Source organism: Metopolophium dirhodum, chromosome 8, assembly GCF_019925205.1.
Source record: "Metopolophium dirhodum isolate CAU chromosome 8, ASM1992520v1, whole genome shotgun sequence".
NCBI classification, from domain to species: Eukaryota; Metazoa; Arthropoda; class Insecta; order Hemiptera; family Aphididae; genus Metopolophium; species Metopolophium dirhodum.
The window spans coordinates 2820011-2835428 of NC_083567.1; the positions used below are offsets into that span (position 1 = coordinate 2820011).

The 15418-nt window shown below is 28.4% G+C and overlaps 1 protein-coding gene and 1 long non-coding RNA gene across 2 annotated transcripts; one reads left to right on the plus strand and one right to left on the minus strand.

The window, feature by feature from the left end:
• Nucleotides 1-2649: 2649 nt before the first annotated feature.
• LOC132950835 (uncharacterized) lies at nt 2650-4198 on the minus strand. The gene is made up of 3 exons (XR_009665253.1): nt 3843-4198; nt 3348-3487; nt 2650-3266 (listed from the first exon to the last, which is right to left on the minus strand). It is a non-coding gene; the product is annotated as an uncharacterized LOC132950835 (long non-coding RNA).
• A 94-nt stretch (nt 4199-4292) lies between these two features.
• Nucleotides 4293-8868, plus strand: LOC132950834 (eukaryotic translation initiation factor eIF1). The gene is made up of 3 exons (XM_061022423.1): nt 4293-4706; nt 7555-7712; nt 8357-8868. Exons 1-3 carry the CDS (start codon nt 4679-4681, stop codon nt 8501-8503), a joined length of 333 nt encoding a protein of 110 aa, XP_060878406.1. The 5' UTR covers nt 4293-4678; the 3' UTR covers nt 8504-8868.
• The last annotated feature ends 6550 nt before the right edge of the window (nt 8869-15418 follow it).

Genomic DNA, 15418 nt, shown 5'->3' on the forward strand with positions numbered 1-15418 from the left:
CATCGTGTGCATATTATGTGGTTTTGTTATTGACGCACGCTCATGTTACAGTATAGTGTTAACTAGAAAATAAATAACATTTTAATATTTCAGTACAACTTACTATTGTCTATTACAGTTAGGTAAACGTTAATATTATTATTTTCATATAAACCAATAATTTATTCACACAGATACCTAATTACAAAATAATTACAATTCACAGTAGGTACGTAATTAATTATACATAAATACAAATATTAAGTAATTCGTAATTGGTATATTTGTACATCGAAGTATGTTAAAAAAATTATATTGTTTTATACTAATGGTGCTCAATTATTCATTATAGGTATTATAGGTAGGTACATTTATGAAAAAACACCACACTGTTGTTACTATTATATTAGGTTACATACCTAGGTAGTAGGTATACACGTAGCCACGTAGGTACATCGTATATTTACATATAGTACCTACACAATACATAATATTAGGGCTGACGGTATTTCGGTATACCGGTATTTTGAAATTATTTTCTTAAACGGTATACCGTAAAAAACCTTAAAAAATGGTATACCATAAAAACCGTATAAACGGTACACCGTAAAATATATCGATACTAGGTAGATTTAATTTACCTAATATTACGAAACATTTCGCCATTTCGGTTTTTTCAGTATACCGTTTCAAACCGGTATTTAAATCAATACCGTAATACCGAAAATTATTTTCAGTACCGTCAGCCCTAGATGATAATATTATTATGTAATACATAAAAACCTTTATAAAAATGCACACACGCAGTACGACCTGCAGCTGATATACAGCAGTCTTTACATCAAATATTCAAATATACAGGTATTGAGGTATATTGTTATAAATTGTGGTGGAAATAATATATTTTATCTTAATAAGAGTCGCAAGTATTTCTAGGGTATAGGCTGTAGATATAAGGTATTTCATAGGGCGCACCTCATAAATTTATGCTAATGGCCGGGATTGAATTTTAGATTCCTTTGGTTTTTATGACGGATGATTAAAAAAAATGCTTTGAGTAAATAGTGGCCAAAGGCTATTGGCAAAACAATTTCTTTGCTATTTCCATATGAGTCAAGCTGAGTGGCTCCCTCTCAATTTGAGTTGAAAAATCAAGCTGTATACACCCTCCGATTTTCAATTTGCTATATTTCTCCTATAACCAATAGCAACCATTAATAAACAAAAAATTTCTATTTCAAATATCAAAGTACTTGTTTAAGCCCCTCTCCGGGATGAACCAACTAAGTCTAATTGTGAATCTAAGCCATTCAGGAACTCACTAAAAACACACAAAAAATTTCTAGTGGTTTAAGAGAAGTTCAATGACATACAGACAAACATTTACTTTTATATATATAGACATAGATTGTTATTATTTTCAGCCACCCAATTAATTTCACCAAGGAAAATTATTATACATTAAAACCTTCCCCGTGACTCGACCGATTTATTAGTGAAAACCATATTAAAATGAGTAGAGTTCTTTTCGAAATATGCTCGTACATACAAAAAAGGAGCAGTGTTCCTCTACTACCTATATAGTATAATATATATTATGCATGTTGTATGCATATAAACCATCCTCTTGAATCACCCTATCAATTACAAAAACCGCATCAAAATCCGTTGCGTAGTTTTAAAGATCTAAACATACAGATAGACAGCAGGACTTTGTTAAGATTAAGATTTATTATTAATTTGAATATTTTCTATTTGTTTCTGTCCATAGCAACCATAAATAAACAAAAATTTACATCGTAAATCTCAAAATTCCTGTTGAGCACCTACCGGGGGTGTTTCTCTTCTATATTATGCACGTTATATACATATAAACTTTCCACTTGATCATTCAATCAATTAGAAAAAACTTATCTCCTAGGTATCTCCTTAATGGAACTTTTTTTTTTCATGTGGGAGCCTCTTTTAGTCATTTTCCATTGATGTTTTTATTTCTAGTTTATTTGTATTTGGAATCATCCCACATGTCTTACCAGTGACTTTTAGTTAGATTAATGATTTTTATGAATGCATCTTGAAATAACATTAGCACTGAAATTAGTTTATACTAGAGATAATTAATTATTTTGTTATATATTTTGATTAAATTTTCAGAAATGTACCTACTAAAAACATTTATAATTTTAAAATTGTGTAATTAATATGGCATTATTATTTACGTATTTTAAGTAGGTTACTACTTAGTACTTATAGTAAAAGAAAATCCAATAGATATACATTATGTTATTGTATAGTAGTAAGTATAAAAGAACGTGCAATGAAATAAGTTCTTATCCTATTTAAATATATATTTATCTATCTACTTGTTTCTTTTCAATACAAAAGTTAAATTTAATTAAAAACGTATTGACTAAACTATAGGTACATAATATTACTAAACAACTTTTTTTATTCTATTAGTTTAATTAATAAATAAACAATTAATACAATTGAATTTCTATATTTATACTTATAATAGGTAAGTAATAGAATTTTGTAAAACATCTATATTTAATCACGCATAAATGTATTTAAAATCTTAAAAACCATTAAACAGATAAATAGGTTGAAAGAAAGAACTCAAATTGAAGTATCAATTGCATTATAAAAGAAAAAAAACTAAAAAATCACTTAAACGAATTAAAAAAAAATAACTGTCTAAACTTTTTTTTTTAAGGAATTTCAAAAATCTATGATATCCGAATTTAATTATGTGATATAAAATATTAGTATATATTATTTATATATTATAGTTTGGTCAATGGTCATTATAGTGATATCATTAATGTTTCAGTAACGAAAAGAAGTATTATATAAGTGTTTTTAAATAGGTAGGTAAAACCTATTTACTTAGATTCTTGATTACTTATCGTTATCTAACAAAATATTTTATAATTTTTGCTCTTTTTAAAGGTATTAATATGTTATATTTTTTTGATTAACTATTGGTATAATGGTAAACAAGTACTATAACCCTACTGAAAAAATGCCACTTGATGGCACTACGATCAGCTGCCAGTTATCGTAAAGCGTACTATAAGTTGAATATTAAGTATTGATCATGTACAATACAAACCACAGTAAGAAACTCAGAACCTATGATGTATGTGATCAACACACAATATTCAACCTAGTACACGTATACCATTGAAGTTATCCACTGCTTATATTGTGCTTCTCTTATCTTTGTAGCATTAATATATAACTGTATCCCATCTGTTTGCCAGTGTGTTTATCCCGTATCATATCTAAAATTAAAAACAATTCATTAATTTTTCAATACATTTTTATGACTTGAATGATTAGTAAATTATACAAAATGTATATACTGAAAAAATATAGACATAATATCGCCGTCATAAGGTAATCCACAAATATCCATGCATTTGATTTATAGTCATCATGCCATGAACTTTTATGTTGTCGTTGCAATTCTTGTTTACAAAGTTTTTTCACATTTCTTATAATTCTGAAAGAATGATGGAGGGTTGACAGTTAGATGAGGGTAGACCTAAGCTAAGCTAACGGTGACCTGACTTATAGAGGGAAGGTTAAATAACCAGTTTATTAAGTAAACTTAATACTCTAAACTAAGTCTGTGATCCGAATTCTGACTACACCAATGTTTTTAGTATACCTCAATACATAGATTTAAATACAAAATACAAAATACAAAATTGCAATAAAAGGGTATATGGTAAAATCTAAATGTACTCATTTATGTTATTGTGTAGAATTTACTACCTACAAATTGAAAATAAAATGTAATCCATAAATGTATAATAATATTATGATGTTATGTGAAAAAATAAAGTTGTACTTACGCTAATGGATCAATATTTAAATTTTAGATTAAGATAATATTGTAACTAAGGTTACCACATCTTATTTCTTAATTCCTGATTTTTACAGTTGTTTTGTTGAGTTTTATTTTATTATGTTGTTGACTGTTTTGTAATTTAGTGTTTGGTTTGGACTTTGGAATGATTGAATTATAGAAGTGTATAGTGTATATAGTTGTTGAGAACCTGATTAACTAACTGTAACTATTAACGAACCAAGGTAATTACTAATTATAACTACCTTGTAACTAACTAAATTAAGTATAAACAGGCATGAAATACGAATGGATCGATGCATGAGCATGAGCCATGAGCGGTTCGAAATTATAATTCGAACTTTTGATTAAGGTTATCAGCTATAATTTCTTATCGCGGAGCAGAACTGTCCCAATCACTAATTTTATTCTACCTTCGAATTGCTACGATTATTATTTGCCATTTTTTTTTTCGCGCTTCCCGTACACACCGTACTATAAATACCGTATTCCCCCTACTCCGTGGAATTACACAATTCACAATCATATTATTCTCGTGACGTCTCCGTTCTATAATTATAATTAATTCCGCGTACTTTGTGTCTTTGTTTAGATTTTTATTCAAGTTCGCCAGTCTCTGCTCTTTGTCGTTGACGTCGTATTAATCTTCGGGCCTTGACGTCTGAACGTTTTTTGGTCGATTTCATACCACCATTCTATTCAGTTTGTCGATTTTCTCCGTTCTACTTGCATCCGTAGTTAGATCGCCAGCGAACACCTCTTCTTGTAGCCGAGTGGAATTTAAAGAGACCCGTCGTTACCACAGGAGAAACGAACATACGCATGTCAATCCAGAATCTCAACGTATTCGGTAAGTACAAATATTGGGATGATGGGCTCGTGCCCCGAAACGCTTTAAGCGGCGCCACAAGAGATGAACACGGAATTTAGGTTTTTTTTCGCAGATATTGCAATTTCGGTAGCGTTAACGCGGACGGTCGTCGTCTCGCAGCCTCGGGTTCTCCAGTGACACCGGTGTCTCACGTGGCCTTCAAAAAGAACAAAAACGAACCAGGTTTTCGATCTTTTGTCCGTTGATTTGATGTTCATTCTCTCGTTGTGGGTGTCGATTGACGTCATTTGATTTTATTTTTTATTTTATTTTTTGGCAATGTGACCACAAAAACTAAGATATCTATAGTTATACTGTACAAGTAGTAGAGCTATATATTTTCATCAAATTTTTTTTTCATAAAGGTACCATTTCTAATTTTTAAATTTTTTATTTAACACAAAACACTAACTATCGACATACTTATAAAATAAAAATACTATAACTGTTTAATATATATTATTTGTATTACTTAAAAAAGTTGTAAGTTATAATTTTATAATAAAATACATTTTTAATTAACTAAAAACCCATAGACCTAGAAACTAATGGACAGTTCATTCCACTCCGCCCTGCCCTCAAGCTAGGTGATCAATATTATAACCATATAACTGAGAGAGAAAGAATATAAAGTAGTGAAGCAGTCCGCATAAGGAACTGTATACATTTTACTACTTTTTTCTTTTCTCACTCACTATATCGTACTCCTGACTTGAGCAATGTCCATTAGTTTTAGGTCTAGATTAAACCTGATTGAATCTTTGTTACATGAATTAAAAGTTTTATTCATACATTAGTACAATATATATAACATTGGTATGTTCCTACCTACTATTCATCTAAAAATGAAACGGTTGATCTCTGGCTTTATAAACTAAATACTTATTTTTTTAAACTAATCCATCCATTTATATGTTTAGTACCTATTATCTACAGGTTGGTAGATATACAGTATATCTGTGTACACAACATTATAATATTGGTATATCACTATCGTTATAATTATTATACACATAATATCACATATTTTTAAGATGATTGTCATATAATATTATGATGAAATTAGAAATGTGCTATAGCTTACGCATACCTCTTCTGGTATTCACTTAACTATTCTACAACAACAACAACAAATTAATTTATAATTGAAAAAACTTGATACATTTATTTTAGATAAACTTTTTTTTTTTTTTATTAGAACTTCCAGTATATAATTATTATAGTTCGACAATTATTATAATATATAATATAGATAAGGTTTACAATAGATAGATAGATTAATTTAGATAATTATGTAATTAGATAAGAATATAAAATGAAATAATACAATATATTATGGTGGACGTATAACGGTATATGGAATTACAATTTAACTTTATTTAATAAAGCTGTTAGGAGAGACAGGATGGGTTTTATGATTGCAGTGAATTCGGTAATAAAGGATGTAAATAAAGTTTCTATATTAGGAGATAAGTGAGAATGGTTATGATTGGAGGAATTAGTTTTGGCATATGATGGCTTATTGGTATTGGGATTTGAGGTGGATTTAAGAAAGCTTGTATGAGATTTGGGAGCAGATATGAAATGTTAACGACGAGGTTAAAGTCTGGTCTGTAATTAAGTTTTTTATAAACGGACAGCCTTTGTAATTTGCTAGGTGACTACCTTGGCATAAAGCACACCTGGCCAGAGATTCTGGTGACATAGTGTATATGTCAGATATGTGTTCTTCGCCACATCTGATGCATTGTGGGATGTGGTTGCAGTAACTCTGAGTGTGCCCATAAGACAGACAGCGATGGCATTGAGTTTTTCGACAACAATTTTAGAGTGCAGTCGATTTTGTATAAACCCATGTTGTTGGTGGCTTTTTTTAGGTTGATGAAAAAGAAGTAGCGGTGATTTATCTGAAGAGTGCTTAATGTTATGAACGTGGGTAACCTGGTGTCCCAATTCCGAAAGAAGTAATTATATCTTCAGTAGAGGTAGAAGGGTGGAGATTGCGGATCACCACCCGTAATGGACGCTTATCATACAGCTGGTATGAATGAAAACAGATGCTGTTCTCAATTAGGTTTTTAATGAGTAGTCTGTAATACTCATAGAAATGAGTATGGATGATTAGGTACGAAGGTGTGGTTTTACAGATAAATTCTGTTGTGTTGATAATTTTAATCAAGTTTGAGGTGAAACTGCAAAAATTACCCACACTTTTGATATAAACTGCAGGTGGTTTTGGTGGGATATTTTGAGTATGAGTTTGAATCTTGTTTGACTGTGTGTTTTCATTTAGTGTGGTGAGAACTGAGTACCGGTTAGGAGTTATGAATATTTTTGATTTCTGATCCTCTGGCTTAGGTGAAAACGAAGAAGACGATATATTTATTTTGCTTGAAGTTGGATTAGTTTTAGTTGTGACACGATTATTAGACGATTGGGCCGCCATATTACGTAAACGTAACAGTAGAATGTAATAATATAATATTAGCGTATGAAAAACAGATAACGGAGCGAGCGTAATGACCGTGCGTTCATGGTGAACGTTATTGCCGGACTCATAGATACACTTTAAAATGTATAACTAAGGTTACTTACTTACAAGGTATTTTTTTTTAAATTTATAATTTGTTAGTAAATTGTCAATTTGTTGTTTTATGAATTTAAATTTGTATAGCTTCTATGAAGTTTATTAAGTTCACACTTTCATAGTTTCATCATAGTATGATAAGGCAATTTGTACCTAAAACAGTACCAGGAGTTGTACTATTTTGATTATTTTTGTATTAATTAGTAGATAATTGACTATTGTTGATATTTGATATTTAAGACCCGTTTGCTGATGCAATCAAGGGTGCAGACGATGACGTTCAAGACGGGCTTGTTCACATAAGAATTCAACAGCGTAATGGTCGTAAAACATTAACAACGGTTCAAGGTCTATCGTCAGAATATGATTTAAAAAAGATTGTACGCGCCTGCAAAAAGGTAGTCATATTAAATATTTTTTATTAAACCTTATTAGCTATTTATTTGATTGTTCTTAATTTATCCGGTTTCTTGTAATACTTTAAAATACTAAGAAATCTGTTTAGATACCCACAATGTGGTTAGGTATAATATTCTATTAATTATTTTAGAACTTAATGTTGTACTATCAATGCAATTACAAAAAGTAGGTACTACAAGGTATCCCTATCCTATAATAATAATTTTTATTAATACCTAATACCTATCTATACTCAGAATAAGAGCAGTACTAGATGGCCGATTTGTGCGCATAGGCATGACTTCGTTCCGAATGCCGAACCTGGTAGTTGACTTGGTAGAAGAAGCATCTGACCACCATCAGACAAAAACCGGTCGCCACCCTGTATCCCTATACCACTCTTATTATGAGATATATTGAGACTATTATTACTAATAGAGTATAAATAAGATATAATTTTAATTCCATTTAATAATCAACCTATTTAATCTGAACATTGCTTAATGCACAATCCAGTATAAGATAACTTAAAAATAAAAATTCTTGTATACATTTTCATATAATTTAAATTATAAACGTATGTATTACAGTCACTTTCCTTCCAATATAATATTACTTAAATGTTGACATTTTCATATTTCAGGAGTTTGCTTGCAACGGTACAGTAGTTGAACATCCTGAATACGGTGAAGTGTTACAATTACAAGGGGACCAGCGAGAAAACATTTGCCAATGGTTAACTAAATGTGGTCTTGCCAAGTCTGATCAACTCAAGGTCCACGGTTTCTAAAGGAAACAATTTAAACATACTTTACAAAACATAGAACATGGATTTTTAATGTGACGATTTTTTACAGCTCGGTCAAACAAATAATAATAAATTCAAAATTCTCAATTTCATAACATGTTTTAATTAATAAATGTAATATTTAATCTTAGGAATTTTTCAAATCATTTAATTTTCAACAATGTAGATTTTAATTAGCATTAGTATATGTATATCAATGCTACTGACATACAGAAAAGAACATTTTTTTCTTTATTTCCATAAATGTAATAAGAAAAAATAATTGATTCTATATTATACTTGAATCCACATATATAATGTGATGAGGGTGTTATAAACTTCATTATACGTACCTAAGGTATTTAAAATTTATCTTTTATAAATGTATACATATTTTCATTATTTATAAATTTATTATGATTAATTGCCACATGTTATGTAAAATGTATTCAAAATATAATAATATATGCTCTCATTGCAAGCAAGTGCAGTAAGTCCTCGTTTAACATTATTTCATTAATGAAATGAACAACCCTGTTTGGTTAACCTTTCATCAGTTTTTGCTGTTATTTACCTAATATTTATTATTTAATGATTTCATCCGTATGCACAAATTGATAAGTTGATTTTGACTGACACATATTCTTTATTTGATGTCTTAGTTCACATTTTTTTTCTCAGAAATAACCATTATATTTAAACAACTAAATATTTTTTTCTACTAGGTTATAAAATAATCTTATATTAAATAGTCGTACATATTTGTATGATTAAACATAACTTATGTATAAAATCTAATTAAACATCCATACATAAATTTAATAATATTACAAGTTAAAAATACTAAATTGTAGAAAATATTGTTCACTTAATTTGTGAAAGGTATAAATGGAGGTATAAATGTGTACCAAATGAAAGAATACATTTTTAAATCTTACACTAATTATTTCTATGTGTGCAGTAATTTGTATTGTCAAATACTAGAAATAAAAAACATTTACTTGTATTATCTTCTATGATCTTGAACAAAACTCTATTTGTTGTGAACATGACTATTACATACTAAGCCATTAAGGGAGAAAAATGCTAAAATATTGCTTAATTTTGTTCAAACAATATTAAACATTTGCATTCCAGTTTGTATCATTGTTTTCTAAACAAAATATTCATTGAATTATTCGTAGTTATCTTAATGGTAAAAAGTGAAAATATCTGCTATAGTTGTTTTAATTTTAATTTTAATTATTTATTGGTTTTCTATTTTCAATTAAGTTTTTAATATCATAAAATACCTTTTAACAAATTTCATAAACTATAAAGTCTATATTATAATATTATTAAGTTCATAATGATACTCATTTCCATATCATTAAGCTTGGATATATTTGAAATATTTAATATTGTATCTGTTTTTTATATTATACCATTGACTATACAAATATTATAATATCTAAATCAGTTCATTAACTAATAATCATAGAAAAAATATGCCTCAATTAAATGTATGCATGGATATATTTCTTTACATAGATTAGTTTATAATTTTTGTATGCTAAAATATTAATTTTTATTGAAGACTGAAGAAGAGTGCAATATTTTTAATGATAAATAATTATTATAATTAATAAGTTATAGCAGAGACTTAGTAACGCTATCTAAGAAAAAAACAATATTGGGAATAAGAATTTATAAAATAGCATTATTCCTTCATTTTTATAAAGTTAAAGATATCGCACTGTCAGTACAAGAGGGCCGTATATCGAAATTTTTAAATTTTAAGGTTTTGGTATCTCTGAATTCGTATTTTTTTTCTCTATTTTTATAGAGTGGCGCGATCTATGTTACTATATTATTAAATTTACTATTAATGAAATAAACTTATTGCACTGAACCAGTTTTATAGGTAGTTGATAATAATAAAGCCGTAAAACGAAATGTGGCCTCCTAAATATAACTATTTAGAACAATACCGCCGCATAATGAAATACGGCCTTTTGAATAAAATTTGTTATACTTATATCTGGCTGAAGATAACTCACTCATTTTTATAAGCTATTGAATCTTAAAAACGCTCTCCTGAACAATTTACCTTTTTAGATATACGGCCCTCTTGTACTGACAGTACGATATATTGGTTAAATCTATGATTTTAGTATACTGAATATTATTAACTATTAGGTGTATTATTTAATATTAATTACTTTATAGGTCATGTCTAATTAGTGTCTTAAAATCTATACCTACAGCCAAATATGCAAACTATTTGTATGCTTACTGTGAATTTTAGAGATTATGATTTTTATTTCTATTCAATTTAGGAAATTGTTGGCATTTTGTAAAAAAGGAGGGTGTAAACCACAAAAAATCAAAAAAGGTATAGGTAATTTTCTAAAAAATTTTTAAGATCACTGGTTTGGATATATATTATATTTTGCTGTCTATGCAGAACACCAAGGTGCAGCCAACAATTGTTATTAAACTGGTTGTTTATTATGAGTAATGAATAATAATAGGTTCTCTAATCAATAATGAATAAATAGAAATAATTTACATCACATTATATGAGTGATTTACTATAATAATTCCAATTAAAATACTTTACCTACATTACATGTAACTAACTATTTATTTTAGTTCATATTAGTCATTGCTAGTTAACACAAAAAATTATTATGTTTATTGTTCATTGTACCTATTAAATATTAATTAACAATCATACTTTATTATTGGAACAGAAAACTATTTTAAATATTCATTAAGTTTTTCATATAAACAATTATTAATAATTAAAAACTATAAAATCAACTACCAAGCATAAATTTCTTTGGAGAAACCAAGAAATAGTAAACTATTTACTATAATTTTTTTTTCAATTGTAATATGTGACTGACAAAACTTAAACTTCCTATTCCCTATCAAAACTTAAATGAAGCCAGTGTGTGATGGTCTATACTCTATATTATATTATGCAAGGTTATTTAAAATTAACTGTCCGATGCTTTGCACCTGACTTCTTAGGCCATTTGATCTTATGTCATGTGAATATGCAACTACTTATTTTAGGAATACCGATATTAAAGATACTCTGTACATACCACTATTATTTTTAACCATAGAGGAGTTATATAAATTAGCAGACTCGATTACAATGGATATGCATAGAATAAATTTAAGTTCCGACTAGAAATGATGATCGAGGAAAGCCACACAGAACATATTTATAGGTACCATTAAATACATTTGAAATTTTTTTTCCTTTATTTGATGTATCATACATTACTCAGAATCAAAATATTTCATTTTTGTTCTATTGGGCCAGAACTTTTCAAAAACAAGTTAGCGACCCAGTACTAAAGACTAAAAATCATTTGAAATTGTATGAATCATTTTGAATAATTATCGTATAATATAATCTGAGGTGGTATATTGTTGCTGACAGTAGTATACCGGTACCCATAGGCGTGTCTACGGTGGAAGCCTCTAGGGTGCCGGTCAACCGAGTTTTAATTTAGATGGGTTACAACATTAATTTTTTTTTTAAACTTGATTTTTTTGTGGGTATCATTATAATTACCATTTACTTATAAAAATTGATTTCCTGACTTCCGAAATCGGAAAAACCTACTAAAAAGACTTGAGACAGACGACGACGGTACGATACGCGTCTAGGTAGTAATGATATTACTGTTGTATTATTTTTGATTTGTAGCTAGATGGTACAATCCAAGGCTGTAGATGATTAATATTTCTGAAGTTACTGTAGATTATTATTGTAAATAGATGATTTAGACTTTTTTTAAATTATATAAATATTTTATTGTGGAGGAGGGGGGGGGGCTTAAAAAAATACGGCTCTGGGTGTATAGGGCTTTTTTCAGTTCACTAATAAGGTAGCGCCGGTTATTAGCTGGGCTGCCCCTGCCGATGAAGTCTAGTCACGCCTATACCGGTACCCGTACCACGTACCTAAACCAGGGACGGATTGGGCCATAGGGAAATCGGGAAATTCGCGTACTAAATAGTAAATAGTAGATAGACGTAAATATAATCTAAGAAATTCTGCCAAACACACGTGTAAAAACCCTACCGTTACAAACCCCACTACCTACAATCATAAAAAACCCCCAATCGGCTAATGGCCAAAGTCGCCGTGCTTAAAGATCAATAAAAAAAAAAAAAAATCTATTATCTAATAATTGTATTAATAAATATTACCATTGATTATAAATTATTCATTCAATGATATTACGTAATAACAGTCTATAATATTATAACGCAAAACGTTGTAAACTGTAATGATACAACTATACAAGTATACAACGTCTACAACAGAAACTGAATAATGATATTAATTATAGTAATAACAGTAACTGTAATCAAAAAATCAACTTCCGTGGACTGTAAAATCTATAAATAATTATTGGTTATTCGGGTTGTTGTCGATCAGATGGACCGGCGGGTTGCGGGTAATGACGACGAATTTTGACGATATAAGTCGATGTGGGTCGTTAATATGAATACCTAATAAGAATATTTTTATTTGAAATTTATATTATTAATTATAATATCATTAAAAACCTCGATATCAGCACTCGGCAGTCAGCAGTTCAGCACAATTTGGTTAATTTTACAATTCAATTACTAAGTACTTAACTAGGAATAATTCATAAAATATTTTATATTACAATTTATAGTTATGAATTATAAAATAAAATGGAAATGGATGGATCAGACTGTAGTAAAAAACGAAAAGGAAGAGCTGAAAAAATTCGAGACAAAAATAAAAAATACTACTTTTAGAAGCCTTTGCTTCTAAAAGCATTAAATAATTTTTCAAGTCTCAGAATAGCGAAGTGAGTTTTAGCTGAACTTTTTCATAATAATAATAATATATTAATAATTAAAAATATTATAAACTGTTACTGTACAAAGTACAATAATCTACAATTTATTTTATTGATGGAGAATGAGAGAAACAACATATTTTCCAAATACTTAATTCAATAGGTACCTATTTTATTTTTTTTATGTGAAAATATACATTAAATTATTTTAGTGTGATATTCAACTGATACATACTTCTAAAAATTATATATAATATTTATCTATAAGTATAAATTATGATTTATCGATTTAATAACAAGGCTGGGAAAATTAATGTTTTTTTTTTAACTCAGTTTTTAACTTAAACTTTTTAACTCATTAATACCCATCCTAGTATAATAATTATAGATTTATTTTTAGAGTTATAATATTATTAATTAGGATGAAACTACTACAGATGTTGAAGTTGGAACATCTACTTTAGATGATCTTGTAATTTATTGTTTTTCTTATAAAAGTACTATTAAATTATTATATTTAACTATTCATATTTTTCTTATAAAAGTAAATAATATTATTATAACTTATAATCATAGTAACATACATAATTGATATATCTTATACTATTACAAATACTAAAACTGAATCTATAATATTTTTTTTTAAGTTTTAATTAAATAGGTGACTGATAGTTGCATTAATAACGTTAGTTTGGAGAATGAAACTTTTGGTATTGGAAATAAAGATAATGCAAATATTGGCTTGAATGTAATTGAATCTATTGATCATCAAAAAAGTTTTAACAATGAAGTTATACCTAGTAAGTTTTTTATTAATTTTGGAAACAATTTTCGTTAATATACAAAGGCACAAAGACAAAAATAATATTAATTAAAATTCTGTGGCTCGGGTCTAAAAGGGTCAATCTCACTTTTTCCAATTTTCGACAATAAAGGAATTCATAATATTCTCAATTAAAAATATTTGTTGAAGTATTATATCACAATTTAATAATTTGAGCATTTGGCTCATTATTAGATACCTATAACCTGTGTTTGTGTGTCTATTGCAGTTTGTAAATTATCAAACTGATCAATGTGTATTTTTTTTAATTTTGGTCCTCTAGAGTCTAGATATATTCAAGAAACGTAAAATTACACAGCTTAATCAATTTTTTAAATATCATCCTCAAAAACCAAAATTAAATGAAGAAACTCCATTTAATTTTCAAAAAGCTTTCTTTAGAAGTAATGGCTCTGAACAAAAATTGTCTTGCATTTTCTTCAGAAAGTAATAATTTTACCAAAGTTTTAGATGTATAGAGAGTCATACTTATATTCGAACTGATGAACATGATAAAAGCACAGTACATAAAAATTGTGTATCAGCTTTTTTTCTCTCCATTCAAATAAACATGATATTGGTTCACTTCTTTTCTGTGAAACTAAGAAAGAAATAAAAAAAAACTGCGAAATTGTTACAATAGTGACTGAAGCTGTTAAACTTATAGGAAAACGTGGATTGAGTTATAGGGGAAATCAATTTGAAGCAGCATACACATTAGCTAATCCATTTGTTGACCACGGAAATTTTTTAGAAATCATATTGTTTATAGCAAAATATGATTTTCAAATGAAAGATCACTTGGAAACCGTAATAAAGAAGAGCCTTAAAGCCCACGAAAGTGGTAGTAAAGGAAGAGGATCTTCAGTATGGTACACTTGCCAGTCGCCCCCAATCTCCAAACAAATAGTGGGCCGGTAAAAAAGTATTTTCCCGGGCTGATCCGAAATCCCAATCCGTCCCTGAGTCCTACAAACTTTCCATGTAATATACATTAATCATTAATATAGGTACTCTACTAATATAATTATTGATAGCTTTATTATAAACGCTTTCCAAAGAACCAATCTTCTGGAATAAGTTCTGTTTTTTAAGAATAAGTCCTACTAAATAAGTAAAGTACCTACTAAATTTACCAAAAAACGATTCTAAGTTGAAACAGATTCAGCCACTTTATGCTCTATTTAGTATTTATAAGGATAATTTATTAATATTACTATCGGTTATTTGATTTTCTAATAGACAATAATA